This window comes from Typopeltis vanoorti, chromosome 10 (genome assembly GCF_054136105.1).
Source record: "Typopeltis vanoorti isolate ZY-2024b chromosome 10, IOZ_Tvanoo_1.0, whole genome shotgun sequence".
Taxonomy (NCBI): Eukaryota; Metazoa; Arthropoda; class Arachnida; order Uropygi; family Thelyphonidae; genus Typopeltis; species Typopeltis vanoorti.
The window spans coordinates 72,722,421-72,745,748 of NC_143558.1; the positions used below are offsets into that span (position 1 = coordinate 72,722,421).

The following is a 23,328-nucleotide window of genomic DNA, read 5'->3' on the forward strand; positions in this document are numbered from 1 at the left end:
ACTCGCATATTTTATTATTTTATTTTCAGAGTGTATTTTATGTTTTTGAATTTTAACGAATTTTAATGAAACAATAAATAGTTTCATTAAAATGCTTTTGTTTCAATAAAGTAGTTTTTCCTTTGATTTCCACTTTCTTCGTGTCCCTCCCCCCCAAAAAAAGGGGGCTCACCCCACAGGTTGACAATCACTGCCTTGAAGCCTCATTCCCAAATGATGTTAACATTTCAAATGTCTCCATAAAAGATTTTCCCAATTTGATGCAAAACTTCACACAAATTTGTTGATCATGAAAATTGCTCATTTTAAACACAATGAAACATTGCCAGACATATCGAACACGTGTTGACACAAAAAAATATAGTACAATAACTAAGCAAAATATCACATTGCAGTTTTTGCTACAGTTTCCCAATGTTGTCACTAGATTGAAACATATGAAGCACACAGCTAGTATCGCTGAAGTATAAGATCTGATAATATTGGAGTCTTGACAGGTTACAGATTGATTTGGAGGAAAATTGTAGATAGGAAGTTAGTAATCGTGTAAGTTTTTGATATAGTACTATAATATCCTGTATATCCCTTGAGGATACACATCAGACATTTGATGATGATGGTTTGTCAAATGAAGAAGAAGAATGTACTGTGCTGTCTTTAACAGATACGAGGTTAATATATAAGAAGAGGATAGTCAAAAACAAAGAGCCCTGGATATCCTAGCATTAATAAAGCAATCTAAGGAGAAGATGCCATCCAACTTGGAAAGCAGTGAACCACAGGAGAGAATTGTTACCCATTCATAAAGAACCTTGCAAGAAGGTCTCTATACCAGATCCAATCAAATGCTTTGAGAGGTCTTGCAGAATGATTTATATTGATTGACATTGTGGGCAAAGGATAATGGTCATCAGTTCATTGTGAGATTATGGGATGAAAATATTATAATCTGTGTATTACATTAATGGGATTATATTGCAAGAAATTAATGACATAGGGGTGATGGTGGATAGGGAATTGAATAGGGTGTCCAAAAATTATCTTCAACTTTTATGTAATGTATAAAAAGTGAATACCAAATTTTGACAAGTTCTCCCTCTCTCTCTCTTTCAGGTCTTCATTCTCCCTTCAGTTCCATGAATCCATAGGAGAAAGCACAGTGTCTTAAGTGGTTTATTCTAACAAAATTTGATACACAGGTCCAACAAAGGAATCTCTTGCAAGAGTTGCAACTTGTAAGGATGCAACTTTAATCCTTTAACTGCTACGGTCGAGTTAACTCAAGCACAGAAAAAATGGCAACCTTGTTACGATCGAGTTAACTCGATTTGAACTTTCAATATGTAATATTCGTTTAATTTAGTTTGTGAAAGCATTTGAATTGAGCGGGCTTATAGCGCCATCTCTTAGGATTAGAAGGAACTAATTTTCAAGCTTCTGTCTGCTTTGTGCCTCTATCTTCATAAAAAATTGTGAGACCATGCACAATGTTATCAGTGACGTCCTTGACAATAGGAGCCAGGCGATCACATGATGCAGTGATTCCAGGGTTAGTAAATCCCACTAGGCATTGTCGTGTGTTCAAATACCACAGTGGGATGAAAAAAAAGAAAAAAGAGCCAGTATATGTGTGCCAAATGTGTCATAGCCTTATGTGTACATCCCTGCTTTCAAAATTACCACATACATACATACACACACTACTAAAGTATTGAAGTATTTTTGGGAAGGTGTTTCTCACTTGAAGTTGTGTGTGACATTATTTGGCATGGAATAAACAAATAAGTTTCGAGATAAATTCTGGACATCCCTAAATTGAAAATAAAATTTCTATATAACAGTTTTGTTCATACTTCAATTTATACAAGAAAACAGTGCAAAAATGTGTAATACATTATAGTAACTATTCATATTATTATAAAATATTTTATAATTGTGAAAATAACTCAGCAAGGAGGGTCGTACTGGTTATTTAGTATCTCAGCAGTTAAAAGGTTAAATGTTTGCGCAAGACATCATGTACTGTTGAACAGGACAACTGTAACTCACATGACACAGTTCATGTTGACTTGTGTAGACTTTGAACATTTAAAGAAAATGTCAAATACACTTGACATTTTCTTCAGATGTTTGAGGTTGCCCTGCACCTTTCTTGTGTTCCACACTTCCACTTTCTATAAATGTTTTATACCAAACTCATATGGTTGATCTTGATGGGGATGATCTGTTGTAATGAGTTCTAAGCCTTTGTGTATGAAATTTTGTTTGAATAAACCAGTCTGCACACTTTGCTTTCTCCTATGGATTCATTGTGACTGAGGGATGAAGATCTGGAAAAAAGAGAAAGCATGTGAGAGAGAGAGAGAACTTGTGAAAACCTGGTAATGAGAAAAACTTAATGAGTTTCTCTCTAAAATGGGACAACCCTAGTATTTCTACACTTCCTGGTTGACTTTTTTTATGTTGGATAAAAGTTATAAAAATAATATTCAGATACCTCATATTGTAAAAGTAGGCAAAATAAAATGAATGTTGAAAAACACACTGACAAGTAGGGATAAGGAAGTTATACTTCTTTTTGTTTTGATGTATCATCTGGACATATTTAGTGATCTTGATTTCTTGGAGTTGTCGGAATGAAGTTGTGGCAATTGTCAGACAACAGTTTAGCACATATACCAATATTGTTTCTGTAAATATAAGTCTTCAAACATCTCTCTACAATTAGTAGTCGGAAAGAATCAAATTCTAGTAAACTGAAACATTAACCCCATTGCATGTTGTTGGTGTGTAGTTATGAAAGAAGTCCTAGTTGTAGAGATAATCACAGAACTGTACACCTTTGGTTGTAACATATTTGTAGTCCTGCTGGTGCAATTTCCTTAAAAGCCATGGAGAGATGAAGCTCAGTGAGTGCAAGATTTCTTGCACTCAAACTGAACATTTTAGACTGTACCAGAAGCTTATCAATTTGTTACCACATTTTAGTAGTTCTTGTTATTTGTTAGTTATTGTTATATCTTCAGTATAATATTGCTAGTGTCAATGTTCAAGATTGAAATGTTTCACTATGAAGTGCCAAGCTCTGTTGCATATATTTGTGTGTATTTACAGAGGGACTGAACTCATATCTGCATGCTATCTTTTAGTGATACATTAAAATTACATATTTTCTGTATTTTTCATAATTTTCTTTTGTATTTTTGAGGAATTCTACTTCCAAATATTCTTCCTTTCCAATGGTTTATTAATGATGCATTGTCTTTTATATATCATAAAGATAAACTGAGAGGACCTTTTCACTTAGTTATAGAGAATTGTTGGTTGAAGGATAAGAAACAGTAAGGCATTTTTCAAAGGTAAGGATGAAATAAAGAAAGGATATGAGAAGTGAATGCTGAGAGAAATGTATTATTGGTTAAGAGGAGCAGTTGTAATTGGCATTGCATAAATTTAAAGAAGTGTATTCAAGACTTAGATAGAATAGGCTGTCTTGTAATTCCATGTAATCTGAGTAATAATAATATTTACATTTTTATAACCATTTGAAAGAAGCTAAATGTAAACACATTCGTTTTATTTAAATTATGGTATGTCTGAGTGTATTTTTGTATCATTCCAGTTAAATACAAGAAGAGCTGTAGAGAGGAGGAAACCTCAGCTTATTTCAAGCATTGTTATGCCATTTGCTAAGGAGCTTTTTAACTTCTTAAAGATTAAACAAGAAGAGGTTAATAGTGTTCTTTCTGTTTCATTCATTTTATTTTATTTTATCAGTTTATTTTATTTTATTGGATTTTTTATTATGACAATGAATAAAGTCATAAGAAGTCTCATTTCCAACATTTAAAAAATATCTTTATACACTGTGTTTAGCAATGGAACTACTTTTAAAAAAAAAAAAAATCTCGTTTTACTTCTATAAAACAGGCTGTTTCAAACTGAAGCTTCTAATAAAGACCAAAATATGCTCTTAACCGCATCAGCATCATACTTTCTTTTACTCAGAGCTGGGCAAAATACTTCTGAAAATCAGCTAGAAAATACTTTTCCCAGCTTAAAGAATGGGAAGCAGGGTAGCTGAAGTACTTCTGAGAGCTGCAGCATTTAAAGTATTTTGCTTATATTCCAAGTTGCATAAACATGTATGATATAAAGAAGCTGATAAGTGAGTGTTTTTTTTTTTTTTTTCGTGAAGATGAAAAAAAATTGTTGCAGAATGTATAGTACATCAGTACCACACATAGGCTAAAGGTTGCCGATAGAGAAGAATCTGATGAATCTTTTTAAATAGCTGTAGGTTAAAAATTCTTGTGGAATACTGGATGAGGAATGCTGTACCGGATAATACCGATAAAGGGAATCAAGAGGAAGAGAAGGTAGTTCCGGAAGCTTAAAGTTGGACTCTGTATGGATGTTGATCTGATCCTGATCACATATGATATTTAAATGAACCAACATCTATCATTTGCAGGAATGATAGATGTTGGTTCATTTGAGCAGTACTCATAGAAGTAATTGTAAGAAAGATATAAGTAAAAAAACAAGTTGCGTAATTAAAATAGGAGTAAGGGTGCAAGAAAGAAGTTAAGAATTAGCCAAATCACACATCAAGGATTTTTAGGGATTTATTTTGGTGTCCTACCATAAAAGAGAACAGTATTCTAAAGGCAAGATAGATTTGAGATGTTTGCAAAGTGATTCATAGTATTAGGAAAGAAGTAATGACTGAAACAGAAGAGGAACACTTAGTTTTCTGAACGCTGGAGAAACTACAGATGTGGTGTTTGTGCCATGAAAGCTGGAGGTGAGCGTTAATTTGAAGAAAGATATCTGATCTGTCTGAGGAACTACACATTATGTGAGAATTTGTTTATTTTGCGGGGAGAAAAAAAAGATAGGATTCTGGTTTGGTTTGCTTTGAAGTTGACTAGATTTCTCCTACCTTTCTAGTGAATATCATGGTGAGCACTGCCTGCAAGATTTCATCTCTCTCTCTCTCTCTCTCTCACACACACACACACTCACATTTAGAATAGACTGAATGTGTGTCAATTTTCATCTGTATCATATTCTTCTGCTATCTATTTCAGTTTGTGAAATAGATAGCAGAAGAATATGATAGTCTGTAACGAGATTGCAAGGGTGTGTGTGTTAATTTGTGTGGTACATTTTTTTGAGTATAATGGAAGGGGGGACACCATTGGGGATCAGATTTTTGTATCCTAGGTAGTCACGATTCTTCTAATATATTTGTAGCAAAATATTGGGGGGGGGGATGTACTGCATATGCAGTAATTCATCCATGTTACCAATATAGGACTTGAGGAGAAGAGAACTTATGTAAGGGAGTCATCTTTGTTTTTAGGTCATGCAATGTTGGTGTCTGTGTACATTTTTTTTTTTTTGTATATTGGCAAAATGTATAAATATAGCTAAATTTGTACATTTGGCTAAATGAGTTGGATAGCTGACTGACTGTCAGATAGGTATCATCAGTTGTGTATGGGAGTGTGGTATCCTGAAAGAGGAAAGTTACTAGTGGCATACTGCAGGGATCTGTTTTGAGACCATTGTTGTTTAACTAGTATATAATTACCATTGCCCTTTTCTCCAAAATTTCCCAAAACAGTGCTGTATCATTGGTATTCATTTCTTACGCAGCTATTCGGATCTTGAATGAGGACCAACTTTTCCTTTTTCTTTATGCCATCTGCTTTCTATAATGACTCAAAAAAATTCCTCTACTTAGTAGAGCATTCTGTGGAACCATAAGCACAAATGCTGATTATAACAAATATCTCTTATGTTGATGGTACTTATCTTTAATTCCACTGGTTTTGAATTTATTCCAGTAGCTGACTTTTAGTCCTGATTCCTTGACAAAAACAGTGGGGGTCCTTGTGTAACTTGTTGATGCACCAGCCAACTTGACATTTCATTATGTTGTGCCATCATTGTCATTTGGTTTAAGCCTATACAGCATACAATTTGGTCTGCTAAATCCCAAATTGCCAGTCTATCCTTGCTTGTTCAGTACCTAGGTAGTCAGTCCACCACTAACAGGGTGCACTGACTACTAAATATTCCTTATTCTCCCCACCGGTGAGGTGGATGAATTAGTGAGACCAAATTGCACTTCTTATCCATGTTATTCAATGTTACAGAATCGTATCCAGATTTAGCTGGACGTTTATAGATTTCATGGCCAGTTGGAGGTTAAAAGGCTTCATATAGATCTGTTTATGTAGCTTTCATCTTTTATCTGTTTCATAGCTTCATTTATACAATATGAAATGTTGGAAGTTTTTCCCCATTTGGTTAGACTATAATAAATTTACTTTGATCCTTTATCCAAGTGTAAGCAAACAAAGCTTGCACCTGAAGTATCTTCAGGACTGAGGCAATTCATGGTAAAGGTGGACCAAGCTTTCATCACTCCTTGTCTTAGTATCTCCCATAATGCAAAGCACATCTCCTTGTGGACATTTATAATGTTATAATGAAGATACTTCAGGCGCAAACTTTGTTTGCTTACACTTGGATAAAGGATTAAACTAAATTTATTATAGTCTAACCAAATGGGGAAAAACTTCCAACATCTTTCTCTAAATCCAGAGTAATTTAACAATAAGGTGAGATACCTTTTGGCAGCTCTTATGGGTAAAGATGACTTCTTCGTTGCTTCCAGCTTGGTATCACCACCTCTGGGTCTGGCTCCCACTGATGAGACCTCAATAAAGGTCGAAACCAGTCTGGGTAGGGGCCCTTTCCTAATGCATAACATTATACATGTCTGCAAGGAGATGTGCTTTGCATTATGGGAGATACTAAGACAAGGAGTGATGAGAGCTTGGTCCACCTTTACCAGGAGTTGCCTCAGTACTGAAGATACTTCAGGCGCAAACTTTGTTTGCTTACACTTGGATAAAGGATTAAACTAAATTTATTACATGAAATATGTGAATCACAAATCCATTGCTTGGTGTAAGAAGCATCAAATTCAGTGTAAATCAAATATTTAAATAAATAATTTACAGTAGCAAAATAATAATGTAAATTAATTAGTGTAATAACACTAATTAATTCTATACATCACTTCAGCAGAAAAGAATTATGTGAATTTTACAATTAAAACAAAATTGCCAATGGATCATTAGGAAGACTTTTTTTTTTCATGAAGTAGTCTATATCTTAAGATAATAGGCATCTCACAAAAAATAACATTAAAAAAAATAATAATAATATCATTCTATAATTTTGTTGTAATTAAATTTACAGGTCCTTTTTAGACTAAAACCAAAAGATTGGAAGAATGCCGACTCATCCTGTGAGGTAAAGTTAATTATTTACATTAAGATACATTAATAGTGTTAAAATACATTGACTTCAGCCAAAAGTAATTTTGTATGACATCTTCTTTAGTATGAGTCTTAAATATGTTTTAATAATATCATTGCTTACTATTGCTTGCAGTGTTTTCATGAGGTGTAAAATACAAAGGTCCACATGGTTAGCCTAGTGCCTGTACGCTTTGCAACCATATGCTTGGGGAAGGAGTGTCCTACGTTTGATTCCTGTCAGAGACGTGAGGAGCTGAAGGATCTTCCTCAGCCATAGCCAAATTAACCAGTCTTTGGCATGGACAGTAGGGTTTTTTTCTGGGGTTTTTCATCCCACAAACAGGCAAACCGGACTCATGAATACACAGGATATAGCCATTTGATATAGCAAGGAAGGCAATGGGAAACCACCTTGCTCATAGTTACTTCCCTAGTATGGTAGCATAGCTGCCCCTACCATCCATATGAATGAAAGGAAATCATTATGTTCCAAAATACAAAGAGGAATACTTCTAAATGCATATAAAATACTAAAAGCGGTGCCATTTAAAGTACATGTAGATGCTAACATACCCTTTCTCAAGATAAATAACGTATACTAATCTCAACATTGCGGTTTTAATTAGGTATATGTTCAGTAACTGTTTAATTATTACATAATTATTCTTTCTGAATTGGTATCTTGTTGCGACTTCAAACGCAGAAGGTTGTTTTTGTTCAGTCTTATTCATGAAATTATAGATAGGTGGTGAAAAAGTGGGAATCTAACAACAATATATTTGAATGCACGTCCTGGCTTTAGAAAAAAAAAAAAATTAAAGAGTCAAATGCATTTGTTGTCGAATGCATATTAAAAGACTAAAAGGAAATGCTGAAGAAGAATTTGGATGAATAGTGACTGTGGAAATATCTGTATAAAATGGATGCAGTAGATGGGGATGGAGTTTAATTGTCAACCAATTGCATTGCTTTCTGCATAGAGTCAAGAATTTTTATCATCATCATCATCATCAAATTCCTGCCATGTACCCTCAAGGGGTGTACAGGATATGATAGTACTACATGAAAAAAATTACATCATTATTAATTTCCTATCTACAATTTTCCTCCAAATCAGTCTGTTACTTGTCAAGACTCCAACATTATCAGATCTTATATTTCTATCGTCTAAGGCAGTTTGTACCGTATCAATCCACCTATATCATGGTCTTCCTCTGGGTCGTTTTGCTGCCAACTTGGCAGAGAACACTTGTTTTGCTAATCTTTCTTTGCCCATTCTGTTTAAGTGACCATACCACCTGAGATTAGCTCTGCTAACGCATTCCTGGATGAATGCGTTAGCAGAGCTAATTGGATTGACATTGGAACTTGACATTGGATTGACAATCTCAAGTTCTTTCCTAATATCCTCGCTTTTAATATGATATTGCCATTGATGCCATCTGTTCACGCCTATAATCTTTCTCAGGACTCTCATATCTGTGGTCTCTAGTCTTTGGTCAAGTGTTTTACTTCTGACCCAGCTCTCAGATCCATAAGTTAAAACTGGTTTGAACACTGTCTTGTATACAGCTAATTTAGTGTTCCGACTAATTTCTCTCTTATTCCATATGAATTTATTCAATTGGTTTCCCACTATACCAGCTTTGCTGATTCTGTTGTCTATTTCTATATTTAATTTACCATCTTCAGTAAAAATCATGCCTAAATAGCTGAAATGTTTTACTTGTTCCACAGGTTCTCCATTCACAACAGTTGACATTTTCAGTGATTCTACCTATTTTCATTGTCTTTGTCTTTTTATTGCTGACCTTCATACCATATCTATTACAACAGCTATTCAATTTAGTCAGAGAATCTTGCAGACTTGTAGCGGATTTATTGAGAAGTATAACATCATCCACATAAAGCAAAGAGCTGACATTAATATCTCCAATTTTGATATCATGTTTAATACCACTTTCCTTCATAATGTGATCCATATAGATAATGAATAACAGAGGGGATAATGTACATCCTTGTCTCACACCAGATTTAACATTAAACCATCTTCCTGTACTTCCTTCAATTCTAACTGCTGACTCACATTTCAAATAAAGACTAAGTATTGCTTGATATAATGCCCCATTGACACCATATAACTGCAGCGTATTGAATAGCTTCTCTCTTGGCACCTTGTCATATGCCTTTTCCAAATCGACAAAACTTAAATACAGATCTTTGTTATATTCCCATGCTTTCTCGACTATTTGTCGTAAAGTGAAGATCTGATCCTGACAGCCTCTATTTGGCCTGAATCCAGCTTGTTCTTCACCAAGCTTTTCTTCCACAATTCTTCTCAACCGTTTCTCAAGTATACTTGCATAGATCTTGCCAGGAACACTCAGTAGGGAAATACCTCTGTAATTCTCACATTCAGTTTTATTTCCCTTTTTATATATGGGTACTATGAGAGCTCTACTCCAATCATCGGGAATTCGTCCCTCTGTCCAGGCTTTCTGAACTATGCAGTGCAGCCACTGTAAGACTCTTATACCACCATACTTCAGCATTTCTGGTCGAATATCATCTACTCCTGCTGCCTTTCACATTTCAAGCCTTTGATGGCTTTTTCTACTTCAAGTATGGATATGTATTCCTGACTGCATGCGTGGTCAGTGATTTTTACCACTGTGCTCTCATCACTGCTTGTTTCATTTAGCAGTTTTTCAAAGTAATTACTCCATACTTCAAGGATATCTTTTTCTCCCATTTTCATGTCACCTTTATCATCTCTAATTCCTTTTACAGCACTCTTTTCTCCATTCCTAAGCTTCTTCAACAACCTCCAGAATATTTTGCCACCTTCTTGATATTTATTTTCTATATTCTTGCCAAAGTCCTCCCATGACTTTTGTTTAGCTAGTTTTACATAGTGTTTAGCATTCTTGCATTTGTCTCTATATTCTCTAAGAGCACTAGCTGACTTATTTGACAGGAACTTTTGATATGCTTTCTTCTTTTCCTTCACTGCCTCTTTAACTTCCTGTGTCCACCAGGGAGTTCTGATTTTTTTATCCTTACAGACAACCTCACCACATGCCTCTCTGGCAGAATCAATCAATGTTTTCTTCAGAGTTTGCCACTGAATCTCCAAGGTTTGATTCCTGTTCTGAAACTCTTTCATTTTTTCTTCAATAATCTTTGTGTATTTTAGTCTACAGTTCACATCTGAGAGCTGCTCAACTTTTATTAGCTTTAAAACTTTCTTACATGTTATTCTTTTCAATATGAAATTCAATTTTATCCTGCTCAAGACTAAATAGCGATCACTTCCAATTTCAAATCCTCTGTACACTCTGGTGTCCTGCACCAGGGAGAAAACATCACTATCAACAATAACATAGTCAATGAGACTTCTCTTATTCCTAGCCTCTTCTCTCCATGTAAATTTGTGCACATTTTTATGTTGGAACATGGTGTTAGTAATAACCAGTCCATGTCCTGAGCAGAAATCCAACAGATATTTGCCATTATTATTAGCTTTTCTCTTTTCTCCAAATTTTCCCAAAATATATTTGTATGTCTCACAATCATTTCCTACTCTGCTATTTAGATCCCCAACAAGGACCAACTTTTCATTTTTCATTGTGTCAGTTGCATTTTCTAAAGCCTCAAAAAATTCCTCCACTTCTACCTTAGTAGAACCTTCTGTGGGACCATAGGCACAAATAAGTCTCATTGTCCAGTTCCCCATTCTCATATTTGCCCACATTACTCTACTTGAGACTGACTGCCATTCAAGAAGATTAGCCCCGTATTTTGTGTTGAATACTATGGCTACTCCTTCTTTTGCTCGATTGTCATTGCCTGAATATAAGATTTTGTATTTATTGCTCAGAAAGATCTCATCAGTTTTGGGCTTTTTTGTTTCAGTCACCCCTATTATGTCAATCTGGTACTTATCTAATTCCTCAGCTAGCTCCATTTCTTTGCCATTCAGGCTTCTTATGTTGATAGTACCGATCTTTAACTCTGGTGATGTTGAGTCGGGGTTTGTTTTCAGATTTGTTCCAGTAGCTGACTTTTCGCTGTTCGCCCTGGTTCCCTGGCAAAAACAACGGGGGCCTTGTTTAACCGGGCGACACCCCAGCCGGCATGAAATTTTGTCATGTTGTACCATCATTTTGTATTTTGGTTTAACCAATAAGAATACAATTTGGTCGGCTAAATCCCAAATTTCCAGCCCATCCTCGTTCGTTCAGTATCCAAATAGATACCCAACAGGGTGCACCACGAGAAGGTGAGGATTGGACATTAGGTCAGAAGCTCTGGTCGGTTCTCCGCTTTCCTTTAAAGGCTAAGTGGAGGTCTCCTCTCAGTTATACAGCTTTGACCCTTAAACACCCCAAGTGATGAATCAAGAGTCAAGAATTTTTATGAAACTTTTAATAAGAGAACAGTATTCATTAGTTAGGGGGATTTAGGATTTGTTCAAAGTTAATGGTGGCTCAAAAGAGAAGAATGTTTAGAATGAAAGAACCGTATTCTTATATGTAAGTGAGACATTATATGAAAGATAGAAGATTATCCATGTCTGGAAATTTTTCTCTAACTAGAGATCTGGGTATTAGCAAAATAGATAGGATTGCATTTAACTAGCACTGAAGTTTAGGATGTCTGATTTTTTATGCATACTAACCAATTGTCAATGTATATTCTAGATAATTGTTAGTTTTCTTAGTTCGAAGTTTATCAAATAAAGAGGAGTTTATAAAGAAAGAGGAGTTCAGTGTAACATCATTGTGAAAACTGTGGGCTGCATTTAATTAACTAGAGATTGTGATTGGTATATTGAAGAGAGAGAGTAGATGAAATAACAACACCATTGGTAGCAAAATAAACTGTAGTTTACTTGCTGATATTTTGCTAGATTTTTAGTCAACATTTTCATAAATTACATAAGACATTACATAAGATGCTGGTTGGATCTAGTCCAGCAAGCTGTCATTTAAATTCTCTGTTAGTATAGATGTGTTAGTGAATGTGTTTAATAGGTGTTCAATTGAAGGCATATTCATTAGCATCCTGAATTGACTTGAGAAAGTTCCATGTTAGGTTCTCTAGAAGAGGGTTTCTGGATTATCTAATTCTTGTCCATATACGGCACTTAGGTTTCACGTTAAAAAAAAAAAGTCATGTATGCTGTAGACATCTAGGATTGTAGCTGAAAAAAAAAAAACAGGATTAAAAAAAAAAAAAACAGGAAATAAAAAAAAAATTAAAAAAAATCAGCTAACGCCTTTTTATTCCCGTATACGGGGAGTAGGCAAGGCCATTTAGCCCTATCTAACTTTTGGAGACTGAGTGGGCAGTTCAATCTCCACTGGTACCAATCAGAGATAGATGGCCCAAGGCTATCATTAATTAAGCGGTACTCAGTGAAGAGAGACGGCTCAAATGTGCCGCCATCTCGTCCCTAACCCTAACACAATATATTTAATGTCTGAAATAATGTGGGTTCTACGGTCGATTTTCTTGAGTTTACAGGACGAAAAACCCGAGTTTCCGGGAGGAAAAACCTGCTTGCCCGTGCCAGAGATCGACTAACTCGGGAACCGGTTGAAAAAAGGCTTAGAAAAATTTCCTCTAGTCACCGACTAGACTCGAAACCAAGTCTTCCTTCGTGCGGCCAAGCGCCGTGGTTGGCAAACGCCACATCCACTGAGCTACACAGGCTCAAATAGAAATAAAAATAAAGGATTTAAAAAATTTAAAAATAATGTGAGGATAAAGATCCATTGCATGTAGTATAAAGGCAAAGTAGGAATTGACCACTTAAAATAATCATGATTACATAATTAGATTAAATGAAAAAAATCTTGAGATGAAAAATAAAATTCAGCTATTTTTAATTCCAGTATTTTGTCATCACAGTGATAACATCATGAGGGAGATAAATCTGTCAGTGGTACTTACATGTAGACAGCTAGCACAGCATTCAAGTTTTTTATTTTTTATTTATTTTATTTTATTTTATTTTATTTATTTATTATTATTTTTAAGTACGATGTGCAATCTCTGGTAGAGCATTATGGCCATGAACATTAGGGTGATAGTTGCCAGCATGGCTGTAGTAGAATGGCTTCTCAAAGTTATCTGTAGTTTTAAGGTATATTTTGAAAACTTTGTAAGCCCATATTAGATTCTTTTGTTTGTCCTGATGCAAGTTACTCCTGGACTCTAGATGGATTTTTATTGAAAATCAGTATTTGGAATCTTTTACAAAAATTTCTCAAGCCATTCCAGTATTTATTTTTCATTGAGAGATGAAATAAAACATTTCAAAATTATATACATCACTAACTCCACTCTCACCAGATAGAATTGAATGAAATTTGATATTTAGAATGCACACTAGAATATGTCCATGCGGTTTAGTTTCATTCCACCAAATCATTTGTATTTACAGAATGATTTGAACTGATATTTGTAATTCTGCATTGAAGTATATAAGCTAAAACAGTTTGATGGTTCATAACCACACATTACCTTTTGACATGCTGGTATGATTGTTACTGAAGCACCACCATTCAATAAAGTTCTTTGAATGCTATAACCTTCTTTTATGTATCATAATAGTTCTTGTGAAAATGATAAACGTTAATGCTAGAAGGTTCAGTCCTGAACATTTTCAAAGTATATTGTATGTAAATACCTATAAGAGTAATTTTAGTCTTAGTTATTGAATCTGGATGATGAAAAAGTTTTGATAATTTGACTGTTTGGCAAAATTATGGAAAATTTGATGGAATTTCATGAAATTTGATTTTTAGGACCTCTGTTAAAATATTTAGTCATTTCAGTTTTGGTTTCAGTTGCACCATTTTAGACAAAATTATATCTACAATATAAATGCGAAAAATGGCTCCAAATTCATTTCTAATAATGAATAACGTCACTACATAAAAATAATCTTATGACACGCACTTTTTTTAATGATTGCCTCTGACCATTTTCTTGTTTGTTGATATCACCCTTTATTTGAGTTTGGCATAATTTTTTTCAAGTAGCTGTACTTACTATGGATGCGCTGTGGATACCAAAGCAAAACCATTCAGTTTTGCTTTGGTATTCAGCCGCTTCAGCACGTTTTTCATATATTCGGCTTCAGCCAAATCAGTAGAAAGATTTGTAATCGGCTGCCAAAAGCAGAAAAATTCCTGTTATGTATACATGTCATAACAAATGCAACCAATCAGGAAAGCTTTCCCTTATCTTGTGTGACCATTCAAATAGAAGGGTTCCACGGCTAATGAGTGAACTCATTCTGCAGTACAATTTCTCGGAAAATTTCATTTGTCATTAGCTATCAGCTTATTCCTTGAAAGAGTTTTTTTCCAGAAGTCAGAAATATTTATGAGGAAATCACATGTATTCTACTTCAAAAAAATGCTGAAAAATGTATTTTCCTACATCATAATTTATCCCAAATTCATTTTGAATCATTACATCCATAATTATTCCCTATATTTCACAATTCAAAATAAATTCCATTAATATTTTTGTTATTTGAAGAAACAGGTGTAGTATTTTGTTCTGCTTTTACAGTGTTCTCTATGAAATTAAATGATAGTTTTATTTATATTGAAATGGAGGATATTATGGATCCATCTATATTTTATAGACAAATATAGAAAGAAAGTGAAGTTTCAAAAATTTACCAGTGAGCTTATGAGAACAAGTCTGGAATCTAAGTTGCCTTGTCTGCATTATTTAAAGAACACAAACTCTACTTATAGCCCATATATTCACCTTTTGTTAATGCATTGAGTAAGTTTCACTAGCCTGAAATACCAGGCTTCAAATTGAATGAGTTGGAAAAAAGTTACAAGTGGAAGTGAAGACAAAAGCTCATTCAACACTGTTACTAAAGCTGTGTCAGAAAGTTAATTCATAAGTGATCTCTAGGTGGGTGCATAATAAAATATTAAACTGTAGAGCTGAGACGCTTATATTTGTCTCACTTAGATATTATAATAAACAATATTACAGATTATCTATATTTTAAGTAAAATGTGGAAAAAGTGAAAGAAAGAAATGTAGAAAAATTTCTTACTTTCGAAAATTTTCTAGAAAGTTTATGAAAAGATTATGTTCTTACAAACTCTCTGGTAAATTTTTGAAAGTTTTAAATTTCTTTCTACATTTGGCTTAAAATATGGATGGATCCATAATATCCCCCATTACAATATCTCACTTATTTCAAATTGAAGCATCCTGGCTGTCTACTTGAAAATTTGACAGTTATTATATTTAGGGAAAGCAAAATTTTATTTTCTCTTTTTTATGTAAAATAAATTTTGGCCTGCATGAGATCATGCCCACATGAACATGCCCTACAATACCATGGCATCTAGAATGGCTTCAAATGTCAGCAATGCATTTGCAAGTTAATTTATAGCTGCCTCTTGTAATGTATATTTTTTTGTATTTCTCTTTTCATGTTATGCACCTGATGAAGTCTTCTAAGAAGACAAAACTAGTTGTGCATTCAAACAATAAATAGTTTTTTCTATTTTGGTATCTCTTGGTTTCCAGTGATTAAATTTCTTTAATTATATATAAATATATATGTAAAATGTTCTTAGGACTTCAGTGTAGCCTGAACCATGATATTCTATTTTATCACACACACAGCTAATGTGTTGTCATTGTTGAGGCTTCTTGATGTTACTTGTGCATTGTTTAATTTTGAATTCATACTGAAGATACTCTTGGGTAAAATTTTTATGCAAATAAATTTAATGAAGTTCCATCATGTTAATTTTGATTAGGACTGCTTTCCTATCATGCTGGTAGTGGTGTGGAAAAAATGTAAAGGTAGTTTAAACAGTTTAAGTTGATTTGATTTTAATATGTCAATGTGCTAAATAAAATTATAATTATGTTCATTTTTCAAAACTTGTTAATATTCAACAATAAGTTTTCTTGACATGGTCCTTTATTTTATTTTAATGTTGTTATGTTCTCTTTTCTCTGTACTTCGTTTTGGCCATTATGCAGACATTTCTAAATACAGCAGTAAGCTTTGATTTATATACCTCTGATTAGTATACATGTTGCTATGGCTATGCACCAGTTTATATACCAGTGCTTACACAATTATTATTATACGGATATCTCCATGGAGTCAAAAGACTCAGCATCTTTTGAAACTAACCATTATTCACACAATACTGATCGTATCTCTCCTTAAACTTATTTGCTGTTGGGGCACTCACGACTACCTCTGGCAATCCATTCTGCTCATTCACCACTCTCCAAGCAAAGAAATTGTCCACACACTCTTCTCTGTTGCAGAACTTCCAGATTTTTATTAAAAATAAAAACACCTTGTAGCAACTTGTATAGGTAAAGTTGATAAGGCTCTGTATTACTAAAACCTTGTTATTTAGGATCTAGCTACTCACTGAGGGGACCTCAAAAAAGGTTGAAACCAGTCTGGGTAGTGACCCCACCCATAATGTATTGCAGTATACATCTTTTAGTGAGATGTGCTTTACATTATGGGAAATACTAAGAATAGTGATCAGAGCTTTACCCACCTTTACAATGAGTTGCCCTGGTGTTGTACCATCTTTAGACTTGAACTACGTTTCAGGCTCAAATAACTGTTTGCTTACTTGGGATTGGGAGTAAAAATAACCAAGCTTATAAAATTACTTAGTTATCCTAATATATATATATATAATATACAGTGGCAGCTTGTGGCTTGAAATCGTAGGGGTGCTGCAACTTTCGAAATATACATACACACTGTAAGTACAGTGTATGCGTGTTTGGATAAAATATCAAAATTATGGTAAAAATTTTAAAAAAAATTAAACATGAAAAAATATTGTTTATTATCGATAAAATTATACAGTTTGGTATAATTCAAAGTTACTTAAAAATAAAATATATTTTTGTTTTGTTTCATGAAAAAATATTGTTTATTATCGATAAAATTATAGAGTTTAGTATAATTAAAACTTACTTTATTATTAAATATTTTATTTTAAATCCATTCTTCTTGTTTTGTTTTGAGAAAAAGGTCAATAACGTTTTCCTTGATGTTTGTGTGACTGTTGAAGAATTTGTAGTTCACTTACAGTCACTACTTTATGTTGGAGGTTTAATGGATTTTTTACAACACTCAGAAAGAATTAAATTAGAATTTAATACTCCTATATTTCGTCCTAGTCACTAGGACATCTACAGGGATTACAAAAACAATTAATGTAACATGCACACAAAAACTTACAATACTAAGCCCAACCACGTGGGTGACACTAAAGTCCTATCTAGGTGGAGCGCCCTCTAAGGGCGGTAGTAGGTGGCCTGGAATGTAAGGTGGGACCTCTGGTGGTGATGAGTGTTTCCCAAATCTTCGGAAGCTTAATGCAACCGTATTTGTTAAGATTTGGTTGGTTTCTGAGAGCTGCTGCTGTTTCTAAGAAAAGTCTCTCTTTCTTGAATTTGCTGTGGTGGAGCATGGTGGTTTTCTTCCATGATACTCTGTGGGTGGTGTCCAAAACATGGTCAGCCAAGCCTGAATGGCCATAGTTGTGTTTAACGATGTACGACTTGTGTTCCTCCAGGCGGATGGATGCTGATCTGCCTGTCTGTCCAAAGTACGCAAGCTTACAGGAACAGGGTACTTTGTAAACTCCAGGCAGAGAGATAGGGGGGAGCTGATCTTTCGTAGAACGGATAAGGGTAGCAAGTTTGCGGTATTGCTTATATGCTGTGTGTAGGTTATACTTTTTTAGTATCTTGGCTATTTTTTCCGAAGTGCCTTGGATGTAGGGTATGGTGATGGCATTTTTAAAATCTTGTTGAAGACGTGGAATGGGGGAGGAATTGATTATTTTTTTGATACTGTATTCACTGTAGCCATTAGAGAGGAAAGTTCTGTGTATGTGGTTAAGCTCAGTAGTGAGGGCGGTTCCACTGGAACAAAGATTGTGGGCTCTCTTGGTAAGGGTTTTAATGATGCCATATTGTTGTGAGGGGTGGTGGTGGTGGTGGGAGAGTTTGTGAATGTATCTGCCTGTGTGTGTGGGTTTTCTGTATACAGTGAAGGTAAGTGTATCATTGGGCAGGTGCGTGACTAAGGTGTCTAGGAAGGGTAAGCAATTGTTCTTTTCCTTTTCCATAGTAAACTGGATTCTTGGATGTAGGCTATTGAGATGACCGAGGAAGGAGTCTAACGTGTCTGGGCCATGAGGCCAAATGGAGAACACATCATCTACATATCTTAGCCAGATAGAAGGTTTGAGTGGGGCTGAGTCTATGGCTCGTTTTTCGAAATCTTCCATATAGAAATTGGCAAGGGGGGGTGAGAGGGGGGGTGGAACCCATGGCAGTTCCTTCTATCTGCTTGTAGATTTTGTTATTCCAAGAGAAATACCCAGAGTTGATGGCAAAGGCAAAGCCAATTCCCCACTCAGACCTATAGTAGATGCCACCAATGCACCTTGTTACAGACTGTCTAAACAGCTGGCCAACTCTCTGTCCCCCCTCACTGGAAATTCAGCTTTCTATATAAAAAACTCGACCCACTTTAAAGCCCTCACAGAAAATTTAACCTTGAACAATACAGACATATTGGTAAGCTTTGATATCTCCTCTTTGTTTACCAGTATTCCCTTAACTGACACTTTATCTCTCTTAGAAAACGTTTTCCCCTCTGACATATTAGATCTCTTTTCCTTTGCTATCAACTCTGGGTATTTCTCTTGGAATAACAAAATCTACAAGCAGATAGAAGGAACCGTCTTTGTTCCACTGGAACAAAGACGGTTCCACTGGAACCACAATCTTTGTTCCAGTGGAACCGCCCTCACTACTGAGCTTAACCACATACACAGAACTTTCCTCTCCAATGGCTACAGTGAACACAGTATCAAAAAAATAATCAATTCCTCCCCCATTCCCCATCCCTCTCATCAACAAGAATTTAAAAATGCCATCACCATACCCTACATCCGAGGCACTTCGGAAAAAATAGCCAAGATACTAAAAAAGTATAACCTACACACAGCATATAAGCCCTACCACAAACTTGCTACCCTTATCCATTCTACGAAAGATCAGCTCCCCCCTATCTCTCTGCCTGGAGTTTACAAAGTACCCTGTTCCTGTAAGCTTGCGTACTTTGGACAGACAGGCAGATCAGCATCCATCCGCCTGGAGGAACACAAGTCGTACATCGTTAAACACAACTATGGCCATTCAGGCTTGGCTGACCATGTTTTGGACACCACCCACAGAGTATCATGGAAGAAAACCACCATGCTCCACCACAGCAAATTCAAGAAAGAGAGACTTTTCTTAGAAACAGCAGCAGCTCTCAGAAACCAACCAAATCTTAACAAATACGGTTGCATTAAGCTTCCGAAGATTTGGGAAACACTCATCACCAGAGGTCCCACCTTACATTCCAGGCCACCTACTACCGCCCTTAGAGGGCGCTCCACCTAGATAGGACTTTAGTGTCACCCACGTGGTTGGGCTTAGTATTGTAAGTTTTTGTGTGCATGTTACATCAATTGTTTTTGTAATCCCCGTAGATGTCCTAGTGACTAGGACGAAATATAGGAGTATTAAATTCTAATTTAATTCTTTCTGAGTGTTGTAAAAAATCCATTAAATCTCCAACATAATGTCCTCACAGCACTTAAGCCTCTACACAAGAGTACAGTCACTACTGTCACAGAACTTATTTCTTGAGGTTACATTTCTGAGGTCCTAATTGTCAATAACCCCAATAATGTTCTAAAATAAAAACTATAACAAATGTTATGTCTTTAATTATAATGTCCAAATGTTTAAAGAGACGGAGTAAACACAATAAGCACTACGAACACTCTACTACTGGCACAAACTGCATATAAACAACAGTGGAACTGCACGACAGACAGTGCTGCATTATGCTAATAGCTCGCATCTCACTATGACGTGCACATGCTTATGCGCGTAGCAATATGACACTGTGGTAAACACAGTGCTGTTAGCTTCCTTTGCCCTCCTAAGTACTACAAGATGGATTTTTATTATTTTTTATACAAATTAAGAGAATTGTATAGGATTGTTGATAATAAAATTAAATATTATAAGCAAATATAAATAAATTAATAAATATATTTATATATCGAAAAAATTGGGGGTGCTGCAGTTCTGCAGTGCCTATGCACAAACCTCCCCTGTATGTGTGTGTGTGTATATATATATATATTTATTTATTTATTATTTTTTTTTAAATTCAGATAGGTTTTATCCTTGAAGTGTGTATATATATATATTTATTATTTTTTTTTAAAATTCAGCTAGATTTTATCCTTGAAGTGACAGTAAATGCCTCCTCATCACTACATTAAATATTCCTTTATCCATTTACCACAGCCTCCAAGCCACATACTGATCATAAATGTTAGTCCTCTGGAATTTGGCAACAGTTTACTGATACCTTTTCTGGATAAATGTTTACCTCAGGTAATAAATATTATCTGTATTATATATATATATATATATATATATATAAATTTTTTCCCCTGCGAGAATTATTTAATACAGAGCTAAACACCTGACTGTTATGAGTGTAATGGCATGGTAAAGCTTTAACCAAATATTATTTGTATGTTTTCCCCATTGTAGTTAGAGTATATGAAAAATTATTTACAGACATAATACATTGGCTTCATAGCTGTAGTAGCTTTGGCTGTAAATCCAAAACAACCGCTCAGTCTTCTCTCCTTGTGAATTTGTGCACATAAGGTGTGCACAAATTCTCATGGAGAGAATTTATAAGAAAAGAGAAAAGTCTCATTGATTGACTATGTTATTCATGTTGAAAACACAAAACCTGTAAGGAAGTTTTAAAAAGAATTAAAATCAAACAGCTTTCAGAGGTGAACTATAAACTCAAATATATAAATATTATTCAAGACGGAATGAAAGAGTTTGAAAACCAAACCTTGAAATCTTGCCCTGGCAGATATGGAAGAAAAAATTGATTGATTCAGCCAGAGAAGTATATGGTGAAGTTCTTGGCAAAGATAGAAAAATCATAATTCTATAGTGGGCTCAGGAAGTTAAAGAGGCAAATTATAGAAAAGAAGACATCCATCACTCTACATAACTCATTTTCCATAGTTCTCCATCTACATATACAACATCAATTGTCTACTAATAGTATAGTATTTTTTTATTTGTAAATTTTATGTTTTCTGGCTAAATTGTCTGTATGAGGTATGAAAAACCTGAGTTTCCAGGAGATAAAAAATCGTACTACTTCCACATGGGATTTGGCTAACTTTCACCTTCAGTTGAAAACACCCATATAAAGATTCCTCGTTACAATAAGAATTTAACTTTACTGTACAAAGGGGGAAAAAATGTTAAAAATAAAACTAAAGGAAAAAAAAAAAAAAAACTTGCCTTATAGGTGATCACATATGTAATTTTTGTATTCTTTGATTGTCTATAAGGTAAGTCAGAACTGACAAACCATGCCCTAGATATTTCATGACACTGGATTAAATGGAAGAAGACATTTGAGATACTATTTTTAGAATTAGCACTCAATATGAAGCACTAATCTAACAAGTATGGCTGCGTTAATTTGCCAAAGATAGTTGCAGAATACTCTGAGAAATCATTATGCGACCAAATATAGTGTGACTTCTCCAAATTAACTTTATGGCAATCTGGTCATTAGAATGCATTACCATTGTTTCTTGTACACTCTTTGAAGGCACATAGAAATGACAACCTATGTAACATATGTTACATAACATATAACCTATGCTACAGATTTAAAAAAAAAAAAAAAAAAAAAAAAACTTAGTGTAACCTTAAAGTTTCTTTAAGAGTGCTGCTAATTTCTCATTAATTCCAATTTTGTTAATATAACAGAATGGGCAAATGTACACATTCACATAAGAAAATACTGAAAAGAGAGGATCTTTATGTTGAATGTTTTAAGATTTTATGATATTGTCGATATAAAGAAAAGCCAATGTATAGGTCTTTCATGATATATGCTAATGTGAAATGATTTTGGATATATATTCAAAATCAGCAATAAGCAAAGTCATCATGCCATCATGAGCTTGTTGTGCCTATTTAAAGAAAACAAAAAATGTTCAGATCCCCCCCCCCCACACACACACAAAAAAAAGTACATTCAAGTAGGATGCCTATATTATAATAGATACTCATTTCTTGGTAATGTAATATTCTTTAATTTATAAATAAGCAAATGCATTCTGAAACCATCAAATATTTGCACCTATCTATTGTAGATAGACTTTTATACTGTGTTAGGAGGGGAGGGGAAGAGAGAAAAATTGGATCTGTTGTTACTGATTCTAAGATAGTCATGTAATGCTTGTAGTGTTCTTTTAAGAATAAGAGTATATTGATAATGATATGAATATCGAGTTTCATTGAGATGATTAACAGCATGTACAGTAAACATTTAAATTATTTTCTTTTAGGTTCTTATAGAAAATGGTCTGAGGCTTGCTTTAGAAGTCATTCTTTTAAGTTCTACTCCGTAAGTTCTCTCTTTTTTGTAGATTAACTAATGATTTTTTCCTCCCCTTAAATGTTTTCATATGCATTATTTTAATAAGTATTCTTAAGTATGTTACAACATACTTATATGTAATTGTTAGATATCTACCAGTTAGATAATTCAAAGAAATGCCCATTTAATTCCATCTCGATATTAGTGTTTGCTGTTCTTATTATTGAAATGAGATTGAGACATACAGAAAATCCTTCTAAATGCTAAAGGCAAGATGTTTTATTTCATCAGTAATAAGAATATAAAGATTATTACTACGATAAAGAGCCAAGAGGCTATTTTTCCGGCGACATAAATTAAGGGGGATAGTAAATCCCGTATTATTTTACAGCCGGGTACGAAACTCTGAGTGAAATCCATCGAAATCTA

At 34.5% G+C, this 23,328-nt stretch overlaps 1 protein-coding gene across 1 annotated transcript in view; it reads left to right on the top strand.

The window, feature by feature from the left end:
• Window positions 1-23,328, top strand: part of LOC150102506 (GDP-D-glucose phosphorylase 1) — a 125,037-nt gene that overhangs the window by 49,344 nt on the left and 52,365 nt on the right. Inside the window, exons 4-7 of the mRNA XM_090399607.1 lie at window positions 3,623-3,730; window positions 7,282-7,335; window positions 20,772-20,861; window positions 22,868-22,926. Of these exons, the coding sequence (XP_090255733.1) occupies window positions 3,623-3,730; window positions 7,282-7,335; window positions 20,772-20,861; window positions 22,868-22,926 (311 nt within the window). The remainder of the gene's footprint in view (window positions 1-3,622; window positions 3,731-7,281; window positions 7,336-20,771; window positions 20,862-22,867; window positions 22,927-23,328) is intronic.